The sequence below is a fragment of the Camarhynchus parvulus genome, chromosome 5 (genome assembly GCF_901933205.1).
Source record: "Camarhynchus parvulus chromosome 5, STF_HiC, whole genome shotgun sequence".
In the NCBI taxonomy this organism is placed as follows: Eukaryota; Metazoa; Chordata; class Aves; order Passeriformes; family Thraupidae; genus Camarhynchus; species Camarhynchus parvulus.
In genome coordinates this window covers 1,253,558-1,280,555 of record NC_044575.1, presented here as the reverse complement: position 1 = coordinate 1,280,555, position 26,998 = coordinate 1,253,558, and the positions used below count along the sequence as shown (strand labels likewise).

At 42.8% G+C, this 26,998-nt stretch overlaps 1 protein-coding gene across 6 annotated transcripts in view; it reads left to right on the top strand.

Annotated features, from left to right (window-relative positions):
* The window catches only part of MPPED2 (metallophosphoesterase domain containing 2), a 121,965-nt gene extending 95,227 nt beyond the window's left edge, over positions 1-26,738 (top strand). For all 6 annotated transcript variants that reach the window (XM_030950566.1, XM_030950561.1, XM_030950567.1 and 3 more), the window contains 3 exons: positions 21,017-21,132; positions 23,802-23,915; positions 26,519-26,738. In XM_030950566.1, the coding sequence (XP_030806426.1) occupies positions 21,017-21,132; positions 23,802-23,915; positions 26,519-26,637 (349 nt within the window). In that variant the 3' untranslated portion in view covers positions 26,638-26,738. The remainder of the gene's footprint in view (positions 1-21,016; positions 21,133-23,801; positions 23,916-26,518) is intronic.
* Positions 26,739-26,998: the final 260 nt, after the last annotated feature.

The window sequence follows — 26,998 nt, the reverse complement described above, 5'->3', positions numbered from 1 at the left end:
GAATGTAGCAAAAAACACGGTGCAGGGCTTGAATTTTACTCTGCCTTCCACTAAAAAGCTTGTTTCCTAATGCTTATAAAAGACATCATGGTGGCCTCTGGGCTTTGTTGTGCCAGTCAAAATGATTTCTTATGATGATAAAGGCAGGGGAAGGCTGAGCACCAGCTTGTGTTGGGGAATGGAAGGCAGCAGGGCCTTACAGGGAGGGTAGGATGCAGTTTTTAAGGGGATGCTGCTAACAGAAATGCACCTTCTCATGTCTTCTGTGCTCTCAGAAGCAAAGCAATACCAAAGAGCAGGACAGCAAGAGATGAACTTATTGAAAAATAAATCATGGGTGAAATTTCCAGCCCTGGCTTGGGTGAGAGCAGCATTTCACACACTGGGGGAGGGTGCTGCATTCCATGCCCATGCTCCCTGCTCCTGTCAGCACCAGGCAGGAGGAGCCACTGCAGAGGGCAGGCAGACAGGAGGGGCAGAGTGAGCAGTGCCTCAAGTGGGACAGGGAAGCAATATCCAGGTGAGAATTGCTAATAGAACCCCATCTGTTTTCCTCCCACTGCTTATCAGCTCTATGGCATGAGCAAGCCTATAGAAAGGAGTTACCTCTAGAAAGGAGCTGCCTTTTAGAGGCAGAAGATTGTTGTTTCACTAGAGCAGGATTTAGCAAAGAGAAACCCCAGCTCACAGTTTGGTCCTGAAGTTGCCCACTGTAGTTGACAGGAATTTGTAAGTTAAGGCAGTAAGAAATGTTCCTGTGCTCTCCTCCCTGCTGCCCCTGAAGGGATGCCTGTAGGTTCTGAAATCCCTGTGAGCAGGAGGCATCATCTCCTACAGAAATGTTTGCTGGAGGGGGTTTAGTTCTTCACCACTACCATCTAGGTCTCAGTCTGTTAATCCACATAAAATGTGGATTATGGCCACATGACTTAATCTCCTGTATCCCAGGGTGTTTGTTGCTCTCGGGATCTGATAACCTGTGGTAAGAAAGCAAAAAAAATATTTGCAAGATTTCACCTTTAGTGGTGTTTTTAAATAACTATTTATATGAGTATTTAAATGAGTATATTTATATACATACATACAAAGTTTTCTTACCTCATGCTCTATATTTCAACCTGTGTGAAGTCACATTACTGAGCTTCCCCCTGTTGCCATCAATACCTGGGAGTGCGCCAGGAGCCAGGGGCAGAAGTGAATTTTCACCTTTGCCAGGCATGGTTCATTGGAGAAAGCAGCTCTGTTGTTTTCCTGTGCCTTTGCTCATCTGTCATTGTGGCAATGCATAGTGACATTTCAAACTGCTAGCATGGAAATAAGATAAAAAGTGTTTGGGACAACTGGGAAATTTCATTTAGACAGAATGTCAGACCCTGGTCTCCAGTGAAAATACTGTAGGTTTACCATGTCCAGCTTTGAGATATCATTTGATGTGAAATTAAATCAGAGGCCAGCCAGGAACAGGAAAGCTTTTGAGCCTGCTCACTTTTGGTTTATTGTACAGTTCTGGTGCTCCTGATGCCTTGCAGGAGTAAGTTACAGTGGATAACCATTTACTGAGGTGTTTTGAAAGCACGATTCCCACAGAAATATCTTTTAAATTCCTCACCTGGCAGTTTGAAAAGTTTGTTAAATCTCCAGAGTGCTGATTGTGGCCCTCATGGTTGCCCTGGATGGAGCTGGTGCTGGCTCACAGTGACGTGGCTTTGCACAGTAACCTGACACTGATATTCAGGACAAACAGGCACCAGCCTGGCTCCTGAATGGGTGGCTCACACGTATTCATAAGCTGTGCCATTCATTTCTCCGACATGGAAAAAAGGGTAGGGCTGCTTTCATCCTCCTGCCAGCCCTTTTATCTCCAAAGAATCAAATTTCAGGAAACCTTTCTGCCTAGGTCACAATTTCAAAGGGGCCTGTGATATTTTCAAAGTTTAACATCTTAATTCTCGTAATTTGAATTTCTTTTCCCACTGAGAAGGCAAAACAAAGAAGCCCCCCCAAAACAAACGAGAAACCAATGAAAAAAACCTAAAGCAAAACACAGGTTTAGAGACGTGGGGCTTAGTAAAAATGTGTTTAGTGGTACTTCACTTCCTACTATTGAGGACAGCACATTGTTAGAGCTGGTGCAGTGTTTATACACTTTGTGGTTATGGCGGCAGTCAGGGCTATTGTTGAAGGATGTTATACAGACATTTGTCATGGTATGTCAGCAAACCCAATGTAAAAATGTCCTGGTAGTTTAATGAGGCTTAGATTTAATGAGGCTGGAAGAAAGGGCCATTTTTTAATCATACTGTAAATAAGGTTCCTGTAGCAATGTCGTTGGGATTAACGTGCAGGTTTTCTCTTGTTTCAAAATGAGAGCAAGATCTCCAGGAGGTTAGGCAGGCATTTTAGGAATACACTCTTGCAAAGCTTTTGCAGCAGGAGGTTTGTGCTCATACTTGGACTACACAATGTTTCTAGATGAAGGTGTGACATTACAAAAAATTCAGACCTCCCCTCCTGTAAGTTTTATAAGTTAATTGTAAGTATTGTAAGTTTATAATACTATTATAAGTTTATATACTAATACTATTATAAGTTTATATACTATACTTATAATACTTTTTAATAATACTCTTTATAAGTTTATTTAGTTTATAAGTACTATTTATATAGTTTATTATACTATTTATAAGTTATTAGTACAGTATAAGTAATTGTACTAACACTAACAGAATATTGTGGTCATGGCTAATTAATGACAGAAAACCCTCTTCAGTACTTTTTTAAAAGATGCTCAGCATGGTTCCAAATTTCTGTACTGTTGCATTTGCTAACAGTGAACTGACTTTAATGTTTTTAACACCACTGTCGCTGAGAAATATAAAGATGCAGCTCAGAACCATTAAGATTTTACACATCAACATTTCTATTTCTTGTAGCTGTGAAAGCAGCCATCTAAAGATTTCAAAGAGAGTTATTTTAACAGTCTTTTCACTTTCTGCATTTGTTTTCAATCTAATGTATTTTCTGTGCAGTACAGGTGCTGTGCCTTATGTTTAAATTAAAAAAGTATGAAAGTGTAAGGGAAAATATGATTTTTGCCATTCAAAAGGGCATTGCCAACAGAAGATTAGGACAGGAAGAGTGTCTTTATTGTTCTTCTTCTATTTCTTTTGCAGCAGGAGTGCATTGTTCTATTCCAGGCTGTAGTTTGGTGCTAAGGCTGTGAGTTGCAGCCCCTGCCCTGAACAGCCAGTCCTGAGCCCAGTGCCCTCATTGTCCAGTCCCACATTTGGGCTGGTTGAAGTTTTGAACGCTGTAAAACCAAACAGCCAAAAAGTTCTTCCCATTTTTGTCGACAAGGGTGCTCTCAGTGGCCTCACCTCGGGCTCATCAGGGAAAGAGAGCAGTGCCTGTGGCAGGGGGAGGCTCAGCAGAGGAGCAGAGTGTTTTGTTAACAGAGAAAAGCACCTTTCTGCAGCCTCTGGAGATGGAATTGTGCCTGTCCACTGGCAGGGGGCTATTATTGATGCCTTAATGAAGGGATGGGACTGTTTTTGGGCTAAAAAACCATTTACTGCTCAGATAAACATCAGCCTCAGAGGCTGTGAGATTTTAGAGGAACAAGAACTCAGCCATAGCTCAGAGCAGTCACAAGTTTTTCCATTACAAGACAATATAGAACTTCCTAATCCAATGGAAAGCTGCCACAAAGTTTATTTTGTTTTTCTGACCTATCACCTTTACTTCATTCTGCTGCACTGTGGATACTTTTATCCCATGGGCTGCTGTCGCATGTACACACACATGTGCTTCTATTATAACACCTGAGCTCTTACACAATTACATTACTGCACTAAAACCCTTCACAACCTTACCCAATACAGTTTCTCACTTACTGAAGGCATATTCTTACTTACAACTATAGAAACATAAGTTTATGATTTTTCTGCTTTATGTCTGTGTACTTTTATTTTTACATCAACCCAGGGCTGCAAATCAAACCCTGCAGTGTCTGTGGAAGTTTCTGTCTTTCCATTTCCTGCAGGGGCAGCTGTTCCCAGAGGGAAGGCAGGGCCACCCCAGGCTCCTGAGTCACCCCAGTCAGGGAGAACTTGGTTCTGAATCACCTCATTCCAACTCTGGTGCTGCTGCCTTCAAAAGGAAAACCCAGACAATGGAGAAAAGGAAAAGATAATTCAGGATGAGGATATTTTGAGCAGCCAAGACCACATTAGCTTTCCTTTTCCACCAAGAAAAATTTTGACTCAGCTGGGGACTTGCATGCCCTGTTAGTGCCCGAGGTTTCCCTTTGACAACATATTTCCTTTCAGCTGCATTGCTGGGGTAGTGATTGCAAGTGCTTCATCCTACAAGAGCAGATTCCTGCAGCTCTCTATTTAGAAGGCTGTTTATGTTAGCTCTCTATTCATTTGGAAATAACGGTGTTGGGTGGGGGGAAATAATTAAAATGGCTTCAAAAAGTAGTTAATTATAAAGCCTGCAGTATAAAATACATTGCAGTCTGAGAAATCACGTAGGGGAGCATTACTAAAATAATTAATTTTAAATTTTACATCTGTCACCCACACAGCAAATGCCTTGGCTGCTGCTAAAATGAGTCCAGTGCCCTTCAAAAACTGAGCATCTCTTCTATCTCCCACTCACTCCCTTTTAGATATCCTGGTTTGCTTCTTTGCTCTGGGGAAGCAATTTGTGTTAAGAACATCAGTTTTGGAGAAAGGCTTTGGGCAAGAAATGAAATGCTCTCTGTGTTGATTTTAGCATTATTTTAGCACTGTGTTTTGTGGGGCCAGGGCTGAACTCTTGGGGTGCCTGATGGACAGAGCCCTGACTGCTCCTGCCTGGCTCTGGCTCAGCTGAGCCCAGCTCTGGTGCTGGCCTGGGAACATTTCCAGTCCTGGCAGCTCTCGGAGGGCATCAGAGCTGGGCTGGCCTCCCACCAAGGCCATCCTTCTTAAATCCAGCACCAAATTTAGGGGTACCAAGGCAATCATTTAAATCCAGCACCAAATTTAGGGGTACCAAGGCAATCCTTTAAATCCAGCACCAAATTTGGGGTACCAAGGCAATCATTTAAATCCAGCACCAAATTTGGGGTACCAAGGCAATCCTTTAAATCCAGCACCAAATTTAGGGGTACCAAGGCAATCCTTTAAATCCAGCACCAAACTTAGGGGTACCAAGGCCATCCTATAAATCCAGCACCAAATTGAGGGGTACCAAGGCCATCCTTTAAATCCAGCACCAAATTGAGGGGTTTTTCTGAGCCTCTGTGTGTGCCTAGCAGGGGAGCCAGGCAGGCATTGAATATTGCAAAGGCTCACCTCCAAGTGCAGGAGAAAAGCTGCTGGCTTTTGGTATTTTAGGGGTGAGGGGTGGCTTTTTTGGCTTTAGTTTTGTTTGTTTGGGGCTTTTTTAATTTGGTTTTTTGTTTGGCTTTTTGGGTTTTTTTGTGTTTGTTCTTTGGGGTTTTTCATGTGGTTGGTTTTTTTTTTTTGGTTTTGGGGGCTGTTTTGTAGGGTTTTTTTGTTTGTTTTTTGGTTTTTATATTTTGGTTTTTTTTTTGTTTTTGGTTTTTGTTGTTTTTTGTTTGTTTTTTGGTTTTTTTGTGTTTTTGTTTGTTTGGGGTTTTTTTGTTTCTTTGTTTTTTAGGGTTTTTTGGGGTTTTTTTTGTTTCTTTTTTGTTTGTTTGGTTTTTGGTTTTTGGTGTGTTTTTTTGTTTTGGGGTTTTTTGTTTGTTTGTTTTTTAGGTTTTTGAGTTTTTTCCCGTTTCTTTTTTGTTTGTTTGTTTTTGGTGTTTTTTTTTTTTAATTATTTTTGGTGGTTTTTTGTTTGTTTGTTGTTGATGTTGTTTTGGAGGATGTTTGGAGTTCTTTTTCGCTTTTGGTTTGGGGTTTTTTGTTGTTGTTTTTGTTTTTGGTTTTTGGTTTTGTGGGGGGAATTTTTTGGTGGTGTTTTTTTGGTGGTTTTTGGGTTTTGCTTTTTGTTTTTCTGTAGGGTTTTTGTTGGGTTTCGGGGTTTTTTTTTTTTTTTTTTTTTTTTTTTTGCTTTTTGGTTTGGTTTTTTGTTGGTTTTGGGGTTTTTTGTTGGTTTTTTGGTTTTTTTTTTTGGTTTTTGTTTTGTTTGATGTTTTTGTTTTGTTTTTTGTTGGTTTTTGGGTTTTGTTTTTTGTTTTTCTGTTAGGTTTTTGTTGGGTTTGGGTTTTTTTTACTTTTTTTTTTTTTTGATGTTTTTTGTTTTGGTTTGGTTTGGTTTTGAGGATTTTGGGGGTTCTTTTTCACTTTTTGTTTGGAGTTTTTTGTTGTTGTTTTGGTTTTGGTTTTTGGGGGGATTTTTGTTTTGTTTTGTTTTTTGTTGGTTTTTGAGCTTTGGTTTTTGTTTTTCTGTTGGGTTTTTGTTGGGTTTTGGGGTTTTTTTTTTTTTTTTTTTTCTTTTTTTTTTTTTGTTTTGGTTTGTTTTTTTGTTGGTTTTGGGGTTTTTTGTTGGTTTTTGGTTGTTTTTTTCGTTTTTGTTTTGTTTGATGTTTTTGTTTTGTTTTTTGTTGGTTTTTGGTTTTGTTTTCTTGTTTTTCTGTTGGGTCTTTGTTGGGTTTTGGGTTTTTTATTTTTTATTCTTTGATTTTTTTGTTTTATTTTGGTTTGGTTTGGTTTTGAGGATTTTGGGGGCTTCTTTTTCGCTTTTTGTTTGGGGTTTTTTGTTGTTTTTGTTTTGGTATTTTTGGGGGATTTTTTTTGTTTGTTTGTTTTGTTTTTTGTTGGGTTTTGTTTTTGTTTTTCTGTTGGGTTTTTGTTGGTTTTGGGTTTTTTTTTTTTTTTTTTTTTTTTTTTATTGTCTCGTTTTTGATTGTTTTTTGGTGTTTTTTGGGTTTTTTGGGGTGTTTTTTGTTGGGTTTTTTGGGGTTTTGTTGGGGTTTTTTTTGGTTTTGTTTTTTTTGGTTGGTTTTTTGTTTGTTTTATGTTTTTCTCCCTTTTGTCGTTCTTGTTGGTTTATTTGTTTTTAACGTACTTTTGAAGCCCGAGCGCGTGTCCCGTGCAGGCTCAGGCTCCGTGCTCACAGCCAGCCCCCCCTGTGCTCGGTGGCTGCCCCTCTCTGTCACCCTGTGCTGCCTCCTGCCCCTCGTGTGCCTGATTTGTGCCTGCTGCAGCCTCTGGCACCCAGGGCTTTATCAAACCCTGCCTCCTTGGCACCTCTTGGGCCTGATCCCAGCGTTGCTAATAAACAGCAACATCAAGGCCATATTTTCTGGTTCCTGTCAGAGCCCTGCTTTCCTGGGTGAAATAAAAGTCCCATTAACATGCTCCTCCTCACGGGCTCTGACAGTTTGATTAATTGGGCCCCCTCTTTAGATGACCCCTGCACTGACACGACAAGGAGGTGAATAGAAAATGAATCGTTTGCCCACATAATGGCCTGCTGCAACTTTCAGATTTTTATCAGATCAGCCCCAAGTCCAGGGCCTGTGCTAAAACCCCCAGTGAGCAGCAATATATGGCTGTGGGTTATGAACTGCAGGCTTTACAGCATGCTTAAGGAATTAAAACCAAACCAATCCTAGCCATCCTGATATATTGACTTCTTCTCTAAGAATTAATCTTTCCTTTACTCTCTTGGCCGTACAGTACAGATCTAATTCATTTACATTATCAAATAAAATGACCTTTTGTTTTCAAAGGGTTTTTTATTGCCAGAAAATACAGTATGTTAACTCTGTGGTTATTCAGCCTCCCATAAAATACTAATGTAAAGCCATTATTCTAGTGCCACTCTATTTAAATGTCAGTCTGCCTTTCTGTTATAAACCACCAGTTCATAGGCTGGGAACTCATCAGTAAAAAATTTACTTCAGCTGGGAACTTGTAATACGAGCTCACAACTTTTCTTTGAATGCAGCTTTAAAAAAAAAATATGAGCATATAATATCCCAAAGGGTGAATATGTAATTGTGACACTACAGCTTGGCTGGAGCACCTCTCCTGCAGAGAGAGGCTGAGAGGCTTGGGCTTGTTCAGCCTGGAGAAGACAAGGCTCCAGGGTGATCTTCCAGCTTTCAGTGCCTAAAGGGGTTACAGGAGAACTGGAGAGGGACTTGGACAAGGGCATGGAGTGACAGGACAAGGGGCAGTGGCTCCAAACCACAGAAGGTAGGGTTAAATGAGATACTGGGAAGAAATTCTTTACTGTGAGGGTGGGGATGCCCTGGCACAGGGAGCTCAGAGAAGCTGTGGCTGCCCCTGGATCCCTGGAAATGTTCCAGGCCAGGCTGGATGGAGCTTGGAGCAGCCTGGGACAGTGGAAGGTGTCCCTGCCCATAAGGGTCATAAAGAAAAAAGCTGAAAAGACTGGAGAGAGCGTTCGGCCTCACAGAGGCAAAGAGAGCATTGAAAAGGATCTGTTTAAGCAATGGGTCACTCCTTTTTGTGGCCTTCAGGATTAAACAAGGAACTCTGATGACAGCTGGGTCATTTACACAACATTTCATTTTAAGGCCCCCCCACCTTGGTGTTGTCCTCCTGACACCTTGTGCAGGCTGCCCTAGAGCAGGGGCTGGACAGAGCTACAGAATAAAGCAGGGATTGATTCCAAGCATCTCCTCCATGGATCCACCTTGGGCAGCACCAGAGCCCAGCCAGGGCTGCACCCAAGAGGAACCAAAATGGCCCCAAAATGCACGAGCGCTCCCGGGGTCTCTCCCTGGGATCAGTTCTGCTCCATTTGCATCTTGCACTTCATTGTCCCATTCCAGCTTTAGCCCCTGCAGTCCCACCCTGCTTGTTTTTCTCTCTGCAGCCCACGGGGTTTGTGCTCTGGGGCTGAGATTTGGGTCATTTGTCCTTGGTGCCCAGCTGGAGCAGGAATTGTTTTGTCTCCCTGCTCTGTGCACAGAGCTCAGCATCCCTGAATGTGGAGCTCAGACCCACCCACTAAAGCAGCACAGAATGTGAAAAATAGAAAAGCTGAACCCTGAGGCATCACTTCCAATGAGGTTTGTGGGAGATGGGAATTACCACGGACTGAAGGAGAGTTAATTTGACTCTTCTGGTGCAAAAACTAGTAATAATAGAATAACTTTTGTAACAATGCCCATGGCAGAGAGGTGGAACTAGGTAGGTTGGAAGGTCCCTTCCAGCCCAAACCATTCTGTGGGTTGTAGCACCAGGAGCAGCAGTCCTTGCCCTCTGGCTGGAGCTGCTGCTCCATGGCTCCAGGAGGAGCAGTTTCATCAGCCTTAGGAAAACCAGTGCAATCCTCTAGGAGGTGTGACCGTGCTCACAGGGGTTCTTGGATGAGGGAAGAGATGAGGATCTGACTCCATGTTTCAGAAGGCTGATTTATTATTTTATGATATACATTACATTAAAACTACACTAAAAGAATAGAAGGAAGGATTTCATCAGAAGGCTAGCTAAGAATAGAATAGCCAAGAATGATAACAAAGGCTTGTGGCTCGGCTCTCTGTCCGAGCCAGCTGGGCTGTGATTGGCCATTAATTACAAACATCCAACATGGGCCAATCATAGATGCACCTGTTGCATTCCACAGCAGCAGATAATCAATGTTTGCATTTTGTTCCTGAGGCCTCTCAGCTTCTCAGGAGGAAAAATCCTAAGGAAAGGATTTTTCATAAAAGATGTCTGTGACAGGAGGCACCTCAGGCTTCTAACAAAATCTGGAATTTTGGCTGGTGGTCCCTGAGAAAGGCATCTTCCCTGCATCCTTGCTCTCCTGTTTGCTTCTACTTAATTATTTTCCACACACACACTCTTGAGAGGAGTTAGGTGTGGCCTCAGAGAGATGTGGGGGCCACATCTTCTGTCCCTCAAGGTGAGAACTGGGTCAAACATGAATAATATTTTGTTGGTCAAGTAACTGACACAGATGCAAAAGTTCTGCTACATTGGTTTCTAATCATTCTGTTATTAGAAATATTATTCTATTATTGTTTGGTTTTTTTTCACCAGAAGAGTCAAATTAACTCTCCTTCAGCCTGTGGTAATTCCCATCTCCCACAAACCTTGTTGGAAGGACAACACCAAGGTGGGGGGGCCTTAAAATGAAATGTTGTGTAAATGACCCAGCTGTCATCAGAGTTCCTTGTTTAATCCTGAAGGCCACAAAAAGGAGTGACCCATTGCTTAAACAGATCCTTTTCAATTTAAATAATTCTCTCTGTGCCTCTCTCTTTGCTGAATGCTCTCTCCAGTCTTTCCAGCTGCTTTTTTTTAATGGCCCTTACGTTTTTCCCTCAATCTCCCCTTTGTGTTCATCTGTTGATCAAGTAGCTGCATTACTTTAATTGATTTGCTGAATTGGCTCATACATGAGACAGCTCCTCCAGGTAATAACCTGGAAATGTTTGCTCACATTCCTGTGGCCATGCTTGAGTGCTGCAGCACTTGGAGCTCTCGTTGCTTTGGGAGTGCACTGAGCCATTTCTTCTGCAAGCTGTTTTTCAGTTCCCCTGATACAAGCAGAGCAGCAGGGAATGAATGTTTATTTATATTATACGTATATAGAAATATATCCACGCCCAAGTGCACATGTTGTATGCACCAGGTGTACATCAGGTGTGGGATTTTCTGTTTGTGGTGGACTTTGTTTGCAGTTGAGTCTCCTGAGGGTTCCTGGGCTGGGAAGGAGGTGTGATGTGCATTTTGAGACCCATGAGCATCCCTTTCCCCAGATGGCTTTACAGAGAAAGTTTGTTGGGAGGCAGAATTTGGCAGATGAGGTAGCAGTGGTTTTTGATGGAGACTGGACGGGAGCTTTAACTTTCCCTTCCTGCAGACTCCAAGGCTGGATCACATTTTTCAGCAAAGGTGGGATTTTGAGTATGCCAGGTGTTACATTTCTGCATGAAGCAAGGTCTGTAATAACTGAAGAAAATGAACCAACCTGCATAGCTTTCACATGAGTGACACTTCCTAAAACTTACAACCGAACAGTAAACCAGGAAATGATGGCTTAAAACCAAGCCATGGCATTTTGTACTGTACCTAAATGCCAACTAAGCGTGTTTTGTGACGCTGGGAACTCAGTTTTCATCTGGTTAGTGAGGATAAGAGACTTTACATCAAGAATAAGCTGGAACGGAAGGTAGCACAGACCTCAGACAAACAAGAAATGCTGGGAGTATCCTGTGACCTAATTATAACTAAGTGTTTCCATTCTTTCCTGTAAATATTTAGAAGATTACGTTACAAGTTCCTACAATTAAATATTGTGGGCTGTGTGTGTTTGGAGGACTTAATGCACGTGAGCCTTGTTTGGTTTTCCTAGCAGGAATTCTGGAAAGTTTCAGTTTCTTATTGAGGAATGCTGGCCAGCATTTGGAGCAAAACATAAATGAAAATAGTGGTGGTATTTATAGATAAACAGCACCATCTGGCAATAAGCAATCTCAGTGTCTTATTTTAGGTCATTGGAGTAGTTAAGAATAATTAAATTATTGGTAAAGACTAATGGTGAAAGCCATGGAGGGCAGAATTCTGTGTCTGCTGTCTGATTGAATTTATGCAAGTTACTTAGGCATGTACTCTGGCAAATTTATTCTTGGGTTAGCCAGCCTAGTTCTGCACCTCTGTAACCAGTGGCTGACCAGACTGTTCTGAGCCTCAATTATTTACTGCTTGTGAAGCACCTGAAAGAGTTTTTGAAAGCCTTCCAGTTCCTGTGATTGTGATGGAGGTTTGTGCTTCTGTTGTTCCTTTGGGCTGGTTTTGGTTCATGTATTTTTTCAGAAACACCAGAGTGGTTTGATAACTCTGGGAATTAGAATGGGAAAAGCACAGGCAGCTAAGACATGCGGACCCAAACCTTTCTCTTTGTGATGTTATGTGCTAGGGCTCCTCGGTATAAAAAAGACACACCTTTCCTGTAGGTGTCATGAAGTGTTGTGTACATTAGGAGCAGCACAGGCTGCAGATATAAACATATAAAAAGGTGCTGAAACACTGCATAAAAATATGTCTGGAATTTGTCTGGTCTGGGGCATTAATTAATGAACAAGCTATCACATCTGCTGACCCTCAGAGCCTTTTGGAGGAACTACAGAGACTTTATCAATGCTAAAGAATTCTGTTTCAAGGAGCATTGCAAATAATTAAATATCTAGAGGTTGTTTCTTAGGAGCAAGAACCAATTTCACTAATAGGGCAGGTTGACATAACTACTTTGGAGTGTTTTATTTGTTACACTAACTTACATCTGGCAACATTTCTTTCATAATTCACTGAAATGTAGCTTATTTGTTTTAAAGGCTGATGTGTTTCTGTTAATATTTTCCAAATGCTGCTTTTACAAGTATATAAAATATTCAACTACTGGATGTAATTAGACCAGTATTTCAGATTTTGTTCAGAAAATCTGTTCAGATTTTGCTGTATTACATGTCAAGCACACAGACTACCCCAGTGGGTTGAAGATCTGTACTATTAAGTGTGTCTTGGGGGAGAGCTCTTTACTTTTTTTTTTTCTTTTTTGCTCTACTTTAATGTGTGCTGTCATCACAGAAGCAGCACTGCTAGTAAAAGCCTCTCCCAGACTGACCTGGGGTGGAAGCTTTGTCAATTTACATTTCCTGCACAGATAATGAGAGGAATGTAGGAAATTAATTTAAGATGTGGTACAACAGCATGTTATGATCACGCTTACTCTGAGAAATCAAGCATCATTCTCAAACATGAACAGTTGTTGAGCAAAATTGAATCAAAATTTTAGACAGCTGGTTTGTTCTTTTTTTTCTTTTGTTTCCCCTTTCCCTTGGCATGTCCCTGGGAGCAGATTTGATTTATGTTGTGGTGAGCTTCAGGAGCAGAGAGCTCCTTCCTCTAGACAGATATTTGAAGGTTCTCTGTGTTTTTACGAAGACCACAACATTTTGCCATAAGAACTTGAGTTATTTCAGTTCTTTTCCGTGCTGCAGCATCCTCTGATGATTCAAGGGCACGTGTGCCCTGCACTGGGATGCAGTGTGGCATTGAAGGAGTAAAAAGGCTCACTCCACAATGAGAAGCAGTTCTAAAAGTCAGTCCAGAGTGTACTCTGTGGGTCTGAGCTCTGCCACAGTGCAGCACCACTGTGCTTAATGTCTGGATCCATCTGAGTCTGCTCCTAACTTAAGCCAGGTCTGTCCTTCCAGCCAGCCCCAACTATACAGAGCAGATGTGTAAGGTCTGGTACTTGATTCTGTTCATGGGCCTTTGTAATTCTGTGCTTTTTAAAAGTAGAATGAAATTAGCCCTTGAGTCAAGTTTGAATTATTTTCAATTTTTGGGGGGGATATTAAAGTATCTCCCAGATCTCATTAAGTAAAGCTCTAAATAAAATAATTGCAATGCAGTTAGGGATTGGGAAGCCCCAGAAGGTTTGGAGGAAATTTCCTCTTTGATGAGCAATTCGGATACTTAAACAAAGGTTGCCTGGATCATAAACTTGAGAAATTCACCTAGTCCCTTCCTCTCCTTTCCAGGGGTGGTGTCCACTGCTGTGCCTCATTGTGTTCTTTATTACTGCTGTGTCCTGCTGTCCTCAGTGTCTCTGTGACATTTCTGGGCTTCCAACCTCCTGCCTGCCTGCTCCTTTGCTCTCAAGTCTCTTAAACCCCGGTGTATTTTTATTTGTTTCTTAACTCAATTTCTTTGTTTTTCTTTTGAGTAAAACACATCTTCCCCACAGACGAGTTTTCATAAAAACTGTGGTGTTCTGGTATTGTTAACATGAATGGACAGTCCTTGGCCAAAAGGGTCACTAACCATTGCAGACACAGGGTGGGAGATGTCAGTGTGTCAGTGGCTGGGCTGGACCATCAGAGAGGAGAAATGAGTGAAAGGTACCCACAGAGGCAGTGCATTTGGCTGTAGATTTGGGCACCAGAGCTCAGTTCCCTGTCAATAACAGCTGGAGCAGCCTGGAGGCAGAGATGTGCAGACACTGAGAGGAGGGAGATGCAGGAGGGAATTCTTTCCATGTTCCATTTGTATGGATGGCTAAAGCTGCACTTGCTGCTGTCCTGTCACTGTTTGATGTGATAATCTGGTCCAGATCAGCACAGGCATGGAACAGGATGTATGGCAGCAGTAAAAGTCCTGGGTTTTTCACAGCTCTCACAGATCCAGGCCTGAATCTGTGTCTGACAGGAGTTTAAACTCAAACCTCCACTGGCCAGTTGGTACAGTCAGAAATTGAGAATTGCCTGGTGCAAGGAGGATGCCAGGTCATGCTGGCTGCTGAGGGGATCCTGCAGCTTCTCATTCCCTGCTCCCAGGGAAAAGGCACTGCAGGGCTCCTTCCCTCCAAAGTCAGTGCAGGACGGGGGTCCTGCTCCTCAAATGCTTTGTCATTTAGATAACCAGAGGTTAGAGGCTGTAAGTTAGAGAAAAAAACCTGCAAGGCAGAACCAATCAAAACAACCAGCAGGTTGTTGGGGTTTCAGGTTTTTCTGACCTTGTGAAAATAGCTGAACTATGTTTTAGAGACTTCCTGAGTGAAGTGCAGGCTGGTAATGAGAAGGTACACGGCTAACATAATTGCAGCACTGATGATTCACTTCTGTGAGAGCTTCAGCTGTTTAAAGATGCAGGGTAAGCAAAATGCCAAGGAACCAGTGCTCCTTTCCGCTCTGGGTGATTATTCTCACTTTCTAAATGGGACACTGAGGCACAGCAGGTGAGTGCTGGTGGGAATGGCATCCAGCTGGAGCCCCCAGGCTGTGCCTCTCACCCGTGTCACAGCACTGCATATAATGAGCACATTTAGGGAACAATTTAGCCTTTACCATTTCCTGCTGGTTGTTACATTATGAAAAAGCATTTGAATCTTCACTATAAAAAGGAGCTTCACCCAAAAAAGTACATTAGTGGCACTGAAAGCAGGTTTCAGTGGCTTTACAGAAGCTGCTGTAAAACGTGCTTCCTCAGTGTGATGCCCTGGGGAGGCTGCCCTGGAGCAGGGGCTGGACAGAGCTAAAGAATAAAGCAGGGATTGATTCCAAGCATCTCCTCCATGGATCCACCTTGGGCAGCACCAGAGCCCAGCCAGGGCTGCACCCAAGAGGAACCAAAATGGCCCCAAAATGCACGAGCGCTCCCGGGGTCTCTCCCTGGGATCAGTTCTGCTCCATTTGCATCTTGCACTTCATTGTCCCATTCCAGCTTTAGCCCCTGCAGTCCCACCCTGCTTGTTTTTCTCTCTGCAGCCCACGGGGTTTGTGCTCTGGGGCTGAGATTTGGATCATTTGTCCTTGGTGCCCAGCTGGAGCAGGAATTGTTTTGTCTCCCTGCTCTGTGCACAGAGCTCAACATCCCTGAATGTGGAGCTCAGACCCACATACTAAAGCAGCACAGAATGTGAAAAATAGAAAAGCCAAAATCTGAGGTTCAAATGCATTGTGCACTTGCCCTGCTCAGTGTTTTGTCTGGATGATGCCCCAGGCTCTCCCCTCCTGCCCTTATCCCTGTTCCTGTGTGTGCATTCCCATGGGACAGTGTGTGCTGCTGGCCCTGGCAAACCCTGTGTGTGTGCCCTCGGGGCCAGAGGGCACTGAAACCTTCTCCTTCCCTTCTCCTTCTCCTTCTCCTTCTCCTTCTCCTTCTCCTTCTCCTTCTCCTTCTCCTTCTTTCTCCTCCTTCTTCTCCTTCTCCTTCTCCCTGCACAAAGTCACTGCTGGTGGCTGTTTTGTCACTTTGTCTCAGGTTTCTGTGGTTGAGATGACTCCGAGGTATTAGAAAGTCTTTTTTTCACAGCCCCGCAACCATAGAAGAAGTCAGGATTCCTCAGCTCTGCTTTTCAGGGTTGCTTATTTTCTCTTTTCTGTTACATTCTTTCTCTGACCGCCCTTGGGGCAGTGTTAACTAAGAACTACATGTACTTTATGTACAATAATTTTCCAATACCTATCACCTATGTTAGACAGTCTGTCTCTAAACCAATCCAAAAGTGCCACCATCCCAGCAGAAGATGGAGGCCAAGAAGAAAGACAGGACATGCCCAGATTCCTCCATCTTGCCTCTTGAACCCCCATTCTAAATCCCCAAAATTCTACTTTTCCACCCTGTGACAAATTCACTATCATTCTATTCAAACCCTTGTGGCTTGTAACTCTTCACACAAAGTTGGTAATTGTTTCCATGGCTGAAATCAAAGGCACAGGTGTTTGTGACTCTGTGCCAAGGTCTCTGAGCCCCCTGCCAGGGTCTGCAATCACCCAGGGCAGCCAGAGGAATGTCCTGGGTTCTGACAACTTTGCTGCCCTGCAGCCTTGGCCCAGGAGTGGAGTGGGTGCTTTGGGGATGTGTCTGTAGGGTGGTCCCAGGGGTCCAGGGCTGCACATCCCTGTCCTGTCCCCCCAGTTCTGTTCTGCTCCTGGAGCTGCCTCCCCCATCGTGAGCCAGGGCTGTGTGCTCCCTTTGAATGCTGATAAAAATAGAGAGCATTCTGTTGTTGTTATTGGTGGTGTGGAAGTGCTTCCCACTGTCATGCCTTTTAGATGCTCCCTCAGCTGTTATCCTGTGCAAGGAGACAGAATGGGATTTTTGCCTCCTGTGCACTTTACTCATTGGATTAAAGATAAAATTGAAGCTTTCCTAAAAGACTGTGCATCCTTAAAAATGAATGAATACCTGGCATTAAAGACCTATGAGATCATTCAGTTTTCTAATCCTGTTTAGAAGTAACTATTGAAATAAATGGATTTGCTGGTGGAGTTAAGAGGAAAATGTGAATCTAGAAGGTCTCACTGTACATTTACCTTTTGAGTTGTTGAGCTCTGAGGATCAGGTAATTGAATTCATGAGTCAGAGAAGAGATGAAAGTAGGTTGTAGGAGTTGCCACCCTTCAAAAGCTTTAAAGTTGTCATTTCTGTGCTACCTGGGTGAACGTGGCTGTGGCTTTGTGTCCCCTTTCCTCATGTGGGAGTGTTGGTTCTGAGGGGAATGCACCAAGGAGCAGCTGTGATCTTCTGTGCCATGAAATCATGCTCCGTGGCTGTGCTTTTGTTGCAGGTTTGTTTGGGGTGTTTTTTAATGTATTAGTAAAATAATAAAGCTGTACAGTGCTCACCTGGGAGAAGGGAGATCTGGTCACCTGCTGAAGCTGCAGCTCCCTGCTGCTGGAAGCAGATGGATTTGTGTGTCCTGCCCAGGGCTTCTCCCAGTGCACCTGGAAAAATTTCTTAATTTGTTAAGAAACAAATTAAAAATTACAAGGAGGATGAGCCTTGTTGGGAAGTTCAGCATTCCCTCCCTCCTGCCACGATGCCCAGCAGTGTCTGCATCTCTTGCAGCACGAGGTGTGAAGATAATTTGCAGCCTCCTCCTTCGAACTGCAGAAAAGGCAGCTTCCAAAAGGCCAGGTGGAGGGGGACCTGTGGGGACTCCTGTGCAGGAATGGGGAGCTGAGGAGAGCAGGGATGGGCCAGGTGTCTGCCCCTCATGAGGACATTCCCTGTGCCACAGCTGGTGCCAGCACAGCCTCTCTCCCAAGTGATGAGGGAGCTCTGCACTCAGGGAGGGATGAGCTGCCAGGTGAGCTCCTGGGCAGCAGGAATTCCTGGGGGGGATTGCTGGCATGTAGGGGAAGCTGTGAGCTGTGGTTCTGAGCAGCACAGCCTCAGTTAGGTTCCTCTGCACATGGGCTGTGTTCTGGTCCATCAAACCTAAAATGACAAAATCATTTGTAATCTCTCATTACCAGTCCCTGTGGGTTTTCCATCCACGCCTCCCTTGTGGCATTATTCAGCATCATATTATCCATAAAAAAAAAACCTTGATTTTTTTTTTTTTTATTAAATTCAATAACTTCCTGCTGTTGCCAGCTATACTTAAAAAATGAAGTTTTAGGAATTAGCTGAACTATTTAACTCAGAGATCCATAGGAAAAAAGAATTAGGTCAGATCTGAAATATTGCTGCTAATGACTAAGTAGTCTTTATTACTTACTTGTGCTTGATTGCCACAAGTGGGTATATGTGCTTTTACCCCTCTGATTCTCTCTCCCACCCCATGGGAGGTAAGGAAAAGGGCTGTGGGGTTAAACCCTGACAGTGCAGCCAAAATTCATCATCTACATTTCTTCCTAGTCAGGAAGTGGTTTCTCACAGTAAACAATCAGCTTCAAAATACATTGCAGAAGGCACCTAACTCTGTGCACAGTTCTTTTTTTCCAAGTTATTTAGACATTGAGAGTGACTCTATTTGACTCTTGTGCATGCAAAAAAAGGCACCAGCAGCAGTAAAATCTCCCTCTGTGATCCACAGAGCAGGCTTTGTGTTTCCTGCAGGTATTTGGAGTTTGCTGGGGTGACCAGCCACTCCCAGGGCTCACAGCACACCGACCCCATCCCATGCTCGCTGCAGCGCAGCCAACATCAGGTCACCTTCCCTGTGTCCCTGAGCTTGTGCCACGCAGCTCTTTGGCTTCTTGGTGCTGTTCTGAGCACATCCTTGGCTTTCTGTCCTGAAACCCCCTGCAAAACTGGGACCCTCAGTTTGCCTGGCCAGCCTGCAGTGCTGTCAGGAATTATGCCCTGTTTCATGTTTTAAAAGCCTGAAGCCTAAATCTGTAATCCAGGTGTTCTTCAGTCGTGCCTGCTCTTCTCTTTGATTTACCCCTTTTGTATAAAAATCTTTAGTATATTAAATAAGTACTTGACCATCTTTTTTTGGTGTGCATAATGAGGAAGGTTTCTCAAAAGTTTTCTTCCCATGTGGTGCCTGTTAGTCACAGCTAATTACAGAGGTTGGTGAATGAGGAATATATCTGAGCTCACGTTCCCCTCCTCCTCCTTCCACAGTGCTTCAGAAGAAAATAACATAAAAATCCTGCAGACAAACCCAGGTTCTTTTTCTGTGGTCCTGGTCTCCAAAGAGTTCCAGAGAAATCACAGACGTGGTTTCACATTTCAGCTTTAACTATGTTGTAATAACTACAGTCTTATCTGCAGGAGAAATGCAAGTGGGGAAAGAATCATTAATTGACAGTGAAAAGTTTGACCCCAGCTCTGTGTGTTTGTTTGTTTTAAGCAGCTGAATGTTCGGCCAAACGATATTTTAACTTCTGATATTTTAATCTCCATAGGTTAAAATCAAGGAATGTTAGAGGAAGGGATATTTTAACTTCTGCCTGCAGCCCTGAAGGTTACAATAATCTCCATGGGTTAAAATGCAGGAATGTTATAGGAAGGGGAACTTAGATAGGTGTTTCAGGAAAGCAGAAATTCTTGTGCTTTAGCTAAAGCCAAGACACAGCCTTCATTTTCAATCCAGCTGCACACAAACCTTGGTGGGAGCTTGCTTTAAACACAGGAGGGGTTTTTGGGTGTTTTGGTGGGTGCAGAGCAAGGCAGCTGTGAGAGGTGAAGCCTCTCCTGTGGCTGAGCACACGAGGAGCCCGCAGCTCACACGAAATGTTTGGCTAACATCTCATTTTCCTATCTTTTGTCAGTGTTCATTCAGGAAGTCTGCTGGCCTGAATGAGTTCCTGTGTGTGTGTAGTATGAGCATAATGCAGCAGGACTACATGGGATATATCTATTATTTGTCACAAAGGCACCAGTGACCTTCCTGCCCCTATATTAGCAGTGCCTGCTGGTTTTCCATCCTGCCAGTTGTCAGGAATGCAGATCATCCACAGAGCTGGATACAGTCCTCATTGCTCAAACTGATGTCTCAGCAAAACAAAATGCTTCCATTATAAAAAAAAAATAAAAATTAGAGATGTCGTCTCAGCAGGACATTCCCACTCAAATGCACATTTGAGGCTGGAAAAATGAATAATTTAGAGGGCAGGGGAGGCAGAGTACATAATGAAATTACACAGGACTCGAATGATCTCTGTTTTAACAGGTATGGCTGTTTTCAAGGTTGGTTTGTGGTTGTTCTTTGCCCCCAGTTTTTGTTTTCTGTTTTCAGAACTGCAGCACACAGAAGACTTCAGGAGTGGCCTGAACTTTCAGAAATATGGGCTAGGACAGGAGAATCCTACCTAGAACTTTCTGAAATATGGGCTAGGACAGGAGAATCCTACCTAGAACTTTCTGAAATATGGGCTAGGACAGGAGAATCCTACCTAGAAATCAAAGTCTAAACCTGTTGCCTGAGCTCTAGGAAACACACACACAGATGGAAACTCCTGAAATTAGTACAATACTAACAAAGGTTATTGGTAACAAATCTAAATAGTCCTGTATTTCATCAGAGCAATTGTGTATTTGTTTGATAGGGAAAGGCTTTATTATGATAGATCTGTGTCAAAATTATGTGTTGAAAAAGTTGTATGTTAAAAAATTATGTTAAAAAGCTACTAGAAAATGTGCTTTTCATTGCTACATGCTTGGGTTGGTGGATAAAGTGTCTCAGAACAACTCTGTGCTCTGCTGGAGAACACAGAGGGTGTCAGTTTTCCTTGAGAAATACTAAATGAATTTTAAATTATAAGATGCCTTTTAAAAGCCACCGTAAGGCTAAACATTGTGTGAATGTTTATTTCTTTCATTATTTCTATTACGCTTTTCCTGTATGTCTAGGAGGCTCAGGGGTTCAAACCTCAGTTTTGTGACAGTGCTCTGGTAACAAAAGTGCTGAAAGGAGCAAGGTTGAGCTTAGTGAGGTGGCACAGTGGCACAGATGTTTGGGTTATTCTGGTGGTTAGCATAGGGAAGGAGTTGTTATGTTTGAACATTCCCAAACTCTGATAAAAAGCTTGAGATTTAGACTTTGTTATTTTAGTGTTTTTCCCTTTCTCTCTAGTGAGTAAATGCCCCACAGGGCTGAATGCACTCAAGGTACAAAAACAACATCAGACATTAATCTAAATTCAAATGTACATTTTATCATATGCATGTCTTTAAATCAGTGTGTGTTAGAGGCATCCCCTTCAAAAAAGGCTGTCTGCAGGTAATCTCTGAAGCACAGAAATTGTTTTAATTCAGAAGAAAAAAATTAGAGAAGGGAAGAGATTTTTTTTTATTTTACACTGATGCAGTTTGTCTTATTTTCCCCAAAGGACACCATGGTTTAATGGATGGGGCTTTAATCTACCCAGAGGTCAGTCTTTGCTAGACAAGTGGAACCTTATTCCTGAGGGAATTGATATACTAATGACACATGGACCTCCCCTTGGTAAGTGAAACAAAAGTTCTGTGTGATTTTTTTTTTTTTTTTGCATGAGAATTTTACTTTCAAAGTGAGCAAAGTTGATAGTGCTGTAAGATATACTGTAATTGCACCCAGTGTAAAAACTGTGCATTGAAAAAGTTTCTGAAAGAAGTGGAAAATTATGATTAGGCTTAGCTGATCTGTTGAGTTTCCATAAAAATAACTTGAATTTTTTTATTAAATTCAAGCTAGGGAAGATCAAATATCTGACACCATAACCATTATAGTATGACATTTTATTTAAGAGTAGTATTCATCTGACAACCAGTTTTCAATCCCTTATGACTTTTTAGAGATTGATTAAAACTTTTGAAACCTTTTCTCACTACCGTGTCGTGTCATTTTAAGGTTTGAGAGTAGCAGTCAAGAGTTTGGAACTATGTAGTCACATATTCTCCTTGATAATGCCCTTGTAAACTTAGAATATGTAAGAATAGTTTTAAAGGTATTAATTGGCTCATAAAAATTTGTGAAGGAATAAAATTACGTTCTTAGATAATTGTTCCTAACTTGATCTAATGACAGGTGAGCACCAGCCTCTGAATGCATAATTTGTTTCTTCATTAGGCAACTAAAGCTTCTCATTTAATTGAGTTTTGCTTGTCGGCATGAGTCATTGGCTGGGCTCAGGTTTAAGATTTAAACTAAGCCCTGCTAGCCCCAGAAGGACCCCAGGACACTGACCCAGCAGAGGCAGCAGGGCTCAGCTTTGGCATATCCAAATCCTTGGAGCCCTCACTAAACCCTTTTGGGAAGTCCTGCTCTCCTGTCTCCACCCCACGAGGCAGAATAATGAATTTTTGGCTGCCTTTCCTCCAGACACACGTGGCAGGCAGCCTGGGACTGCGGCTTCACTGTCTCTGCTGGGTTTACAGCACCTGAGCCTCTTACAAATGTCACTTATCACCATGAGCAAATGTGGCAGTGGCTTCGTTGCCCTTACTGTGAGAAGAGTGATTTTTGTCGAGGTTTTAGGATTTTTGTTGAGGTTTTAGGGTTTTTGTCAGGGTTTTAGGGTTTTTGTCAGGGTTTTAGGAAGTTCTTGCAACCCAAGGGGGTCGCACAGTCACAGGAAGGGGCCAAATCACGGTCACTTACTACATTTGTGGGGGTGAATATGTAAAATCTTCTCAGACTGGCATGGGGCATTTTAATAAAATAAACCAGCATTTTAAGTGCTTCCAAGGCTGGCTCAGTGTTCTTTTAGAGCTTCTTGGTGACTGTGGAGCCAGGAATTAATGCATGCTTAAAAAAACACTTAGCTGTGTTTTTTTACCACAATTAAGTTGAGAGTCAGCAATCCAAGCTAAGGGGAAAAAAGAAAAGTCCAGAAAAAGTTTTTGACCAATGTAATTACTGCTCCTTTTATATTCTGGTTAGTTTTTTACTGCTACTTAGAGAATGTTGGAAGAAGATCAGCAAATTCCCTTTAACCTTGCTGGAGCTGCCAGTGGCTGCACACCAGGGCCTTGAACAGCACTCTCTTAATCACTTCATTTTCCCAAAGAAGCAAAAAAAACCCAAACCCCAGGTGTGCTTATAATGTTTCATGGGTGCTGGTTTATATGGGTTGCTCATCCCCCTGCTCTGAACTGGGTTCACAGAGAAATACTGTGATGCTGCAGACACCAGTGAGTGCTGTCATTGAACAAACCTGCTTAAATTTTGTGCTTGAAGGAGATAATGAAGCTCAGTTTCAAAAGGTTGGCACTGTGTCTTAACTCCAGACACAGATTAGGTGTCAGTACTGTCCCTAAAATGAGGGGCTCTTGGTCTCAATGATAACATTGATAAAATACTGGTTTTTAAATAAGTGTTTACTTTTTAATGTTAAGTGAATATTAAGGGAGGTAGAGCTGTAACTGGACTCTTTGGTCACTCTAAAATTTAGCCAAGCTCATGTTTTTACTGAAGTCAGTAGAATGGTGCTACAGCTGGACGTGGCTCCTGATTTCTCTTTCATTGCTCCCCATTCCCTTGTCCTGCTGATGTTTTCCATGCCAGCCCAGGCAGCAGGCTCCTGCAGGGACTGATGGCAGCTTTTTACATTTTTCTGTACTGTCCAGAAGACCAAGTGGCAGTGTGGTCAATTAGCACTGGCTTGTTGGGAGCTGCTTTGCAATTTTTGCACAGTGATGAGGGCTCGGAAGTGGTCTGGTGCCTGCTGACCACATCCTCCAGAAGCTGTGGGAATCTGTATTTTAAATCTTTGGGATTGTGTATTTTAAATCTTTGGGATTGAGAGGTGGCTCAGCTCATCTTCCTGAGCTGCTTCATTTCTGGAGTAACCACAGAGCTGACTGCTGTAAGAGCCAGGGGAAAGGGCAGAAAAATCTGCAGCAGTGCCAGGAAAAATCTGCAGCAGTGCCTGGGGTTTCAAGGTGGAAGAAACCTATAGTTCAAAACAACAAATCACATCCAGGAAAAATATTAATGCAGATGGAGGGAGGAAATCTTAAGCAAGACAAAGTGACAGTGAAAAACATTTCTTAAAAGCCATTGTGTGCTTTAATGGGGAGGTTATGACTGGAGATAATGGAATCAACCCTGTGTGAATGATGACTTCCTGAAAGACTAGGTGAAACCTCACCTGAATAGGGGAAATTGATGCACTGATTGCTTTTTGCCTCCAGGTTTTCGGGACTGGGTTCCCAAGGAGCTGCAGAGAGTGGGCTGTGTGGAGCTGCTGAACACAGTGCAGAGGAGGGTCAGGCCCAAGCTGCATGTCTTTGGTGGGATTCATGAAGGTAAGCAGCAGAGCTGTTCCCTGCTTCATCTGGCATTTCCAGAGGCACATTTTGATGGTGTATTGCAGTGGGTAATGGCAGATTGCATTAAAGTAGGGAGGGAGTTCAGGGAAGTGATTGCCTGAGTGGCACTTTGTAAATTTATTCCAGAATTAAAGCAGACTCTTTCAGGAATGTGTGCTACATTTAGCCACCTACATCTTTCACTGTGCTGCAAAGGTTGTTCCATGCAGGTTATTTGAAAGCAATTCAAGTTTTGACAAACTCAGTTAGAGAAACAGATGAGATTCCCCACACTCGCGAGCCAAAATGAAAACGATCCCCATTACTCCGAGCACAGGAGCTAAGAAAGATGCTGGAGGAGAAAAGGAAATGTGCAGACAAATTGCTGCCTCTGCTCACCTCCCTCAGGGTATGAGGGGAAGCAGAAAGGAGGGGATGTGGAGTCAGGCATCAGTCTCATGTTTGAGGGGAGATATTCCCCCTCTGTGATTGCCAGCACAGGCAGTGTGAGCATTGTGTCAGCCTCCGAAACAACCAGCTCAGTTTGTGGCACTGAGAGATTAAATACATTCTGGAGATACTTAAATATTTAATACAATTTTGTGGCTTTCATGTGGCTGAGAGACAAACACTAGGAGTTCTGCCTGAGAGAGAGTGGAAGACTTCATGACCCCAGAACTCAAAATTACACATTAAATGTTTTATATTCTCCCCCCTGGAGGTTTCTCCATTGTCTCTAACTAGGTTCTCCATAGGCCTAAAGATTTCAGGACTTCATAAAAGCAAAATAAAAAGAGGACAGCTCTCTCTGCCAGTGGTGTTGGTTTTTCTGAAGCCCTTGTGACTTCATACCATGATTTCCATGCCTGGCATCTGTAAATAAAGAGTTTGTACTGGGAATACTGACATGACCCTCTGCACAGAGGCATAAATAACAGTCCCTCAATGCACCCATTAAAAAGATTGGGTATTTTGTACAAATATTAGTCCTCACATATTAAAAATAGATGAACATGGCAAGACTCCCAGCTGAAATGTGTAAATTGTAAATTTGGGTGGTGAAACTTGTGGTTGTAATAGTGCTAAGGGTGGGAGAGGAGGGTGTCTGAATGTACAGGACCATCATTATGAGAAAGCAGCATGTTTAAATCTCCTGGGAAAAGTGGCAGGACATATTAAAAGTGAGCATTCAAATAAATTCTTGTAAAAATACCAGCAAAAAATTAAAATCATTTCTATTCCTTACACAGAAGAACATAAGAATGGCTTGTTTGAGTACAGGAAGAAATAGCAAAGTGTTAAGAGCATTATCTCAGGGTGCAATTAACTTTTATCCAGCCTCAGCTGAGATGAATATGCACCACATTCCCTTGAACCAACAGAGGCCATCCACACATTTTGGTGATGCAGGTTTTTTCCCGTTTGATAAGCAAAACAGCCACAAACAAGGTTTTTCCCACCATGAGATGATCTAAATCAAAATTGCCAGTCTAAATAAATAAAGTGATACAGGTGGACAGGGAAGCAATTCTGAAGTGATTATTCTTTCTGATAGGCACTGTGGGTAGCTGTATTTATCTGAGCTTTCAGACAGCAGTGATCTGTACTCTATCATAATGGTTTAAAAGAAAAAACCTTTTTCCTCTGTGGGTTTGCAATGGGAAGCTTTCTTCCTCCATGATACTCTGGGGTTTTTTTCAATTATTTTTTTTTAAGTGCATTTGGGCCAAATACATCCTGGGTGTTTTCAAGCTTCTTTGTTAGCTTTTTGTGGATGTCAGCTGAAAACACGCACACTTTTATAAAATTCTTTTGAAATACATATATAAATTAAATAATGGAGCCATAGAATGGTTTGGATTGGAAGGGACTTTAAGGATCATCTCATTCCAAGCCCTCTGCCATGTACAGGGATACTTGCCACTATCCCAGGATGCTCTGAGCCCTGTCCAGCCTGGCTTTGAACACTTTGGGGTTGGGGCAGACACAGCTTCTCTGGGCAGCCTGAGGATGTGAATGTGTGTGTTTTTAACCTGCTGAGGAGCTCCTGAGGCCTCAGAAGCTGATGCCTCAGGTTTCAGCTTTTCTATTTTTCACATTCTGTGCTGCTTTAGTGTGTGGGTCTGAGCTTCACATGAGGGGAGGGTGAGCCCTGTGCATAGAGATTCCAGGGATCTCCTCCATGGATCTCCTCCATGGATCCACCTTGGGCAGCACCAGAGCCCAGCCAGGGCTGCACCCAAGAGGAACCAAAATGGCCCCAAAATGCACGAGCGCTCCCGGGGTCTCTCCCTGGGATCAGTTCTGCTCCATTTGCATCTTGCACTTCATTGTCCCATTCCAGCTTTAGCCCCTGCAGTCCCACCCTGCTTGTTTTTCTCTCTGCAGCCCACGGGGTTTGTGCTCTGGGGCTGAGATTTGGGTCATTTGTCCTTGGTGCCCAGCTGGAGCAGGAATTGTTTTGTCTCCCTGCTCTGTGCACAGAGCTCACCATCCCTGAATATGGAGCTCAGACCCACACACTAAAGCAGCACAGAATGTGAAAAATAGAAAAGATAAACCCTGAGGCATCCCAGTGAGTTTTCCCCTTGTCCCCACAGGTTATGGGATCATGACAGATGGCTACACCACCTACATCAACGCCTCCACGTGCACAGTCAGCTTCCAGCCCACCAACCCTCCCATCATCTTTGACCTTCCCACCCCTCAAGGATCCTGAAGCACTACTGGGGAAGGTCTATAAACTGCCATTTTCTAATTAAAAACTTACATTCATGTTTATTTCAAAATAGGGGCTAGGGGGGATTTTGGGGGAGCCGTGGGGGGTTTTTGTTTTGGGGTGGGGTTTGGGGTTTTTTGGTTTTTGGGGTTTTTTTTAAATTTTATTTGTAAATTGCTGGTGCAAAAGAAACAAGAAGAGAAGTTAGAGGTTGTGCTTTTTGGAAATGCAGCATTCATTTTAAATTGATAAAGCATTGTGAATTTGTAAAATGAATTTTGTTTTTCAATAAATTTGCCATTGTAAATTGTTATAGTGTTCTCAAAAGGACAGCCAAGCTTTCTTTTAATAAGTGAGAGAC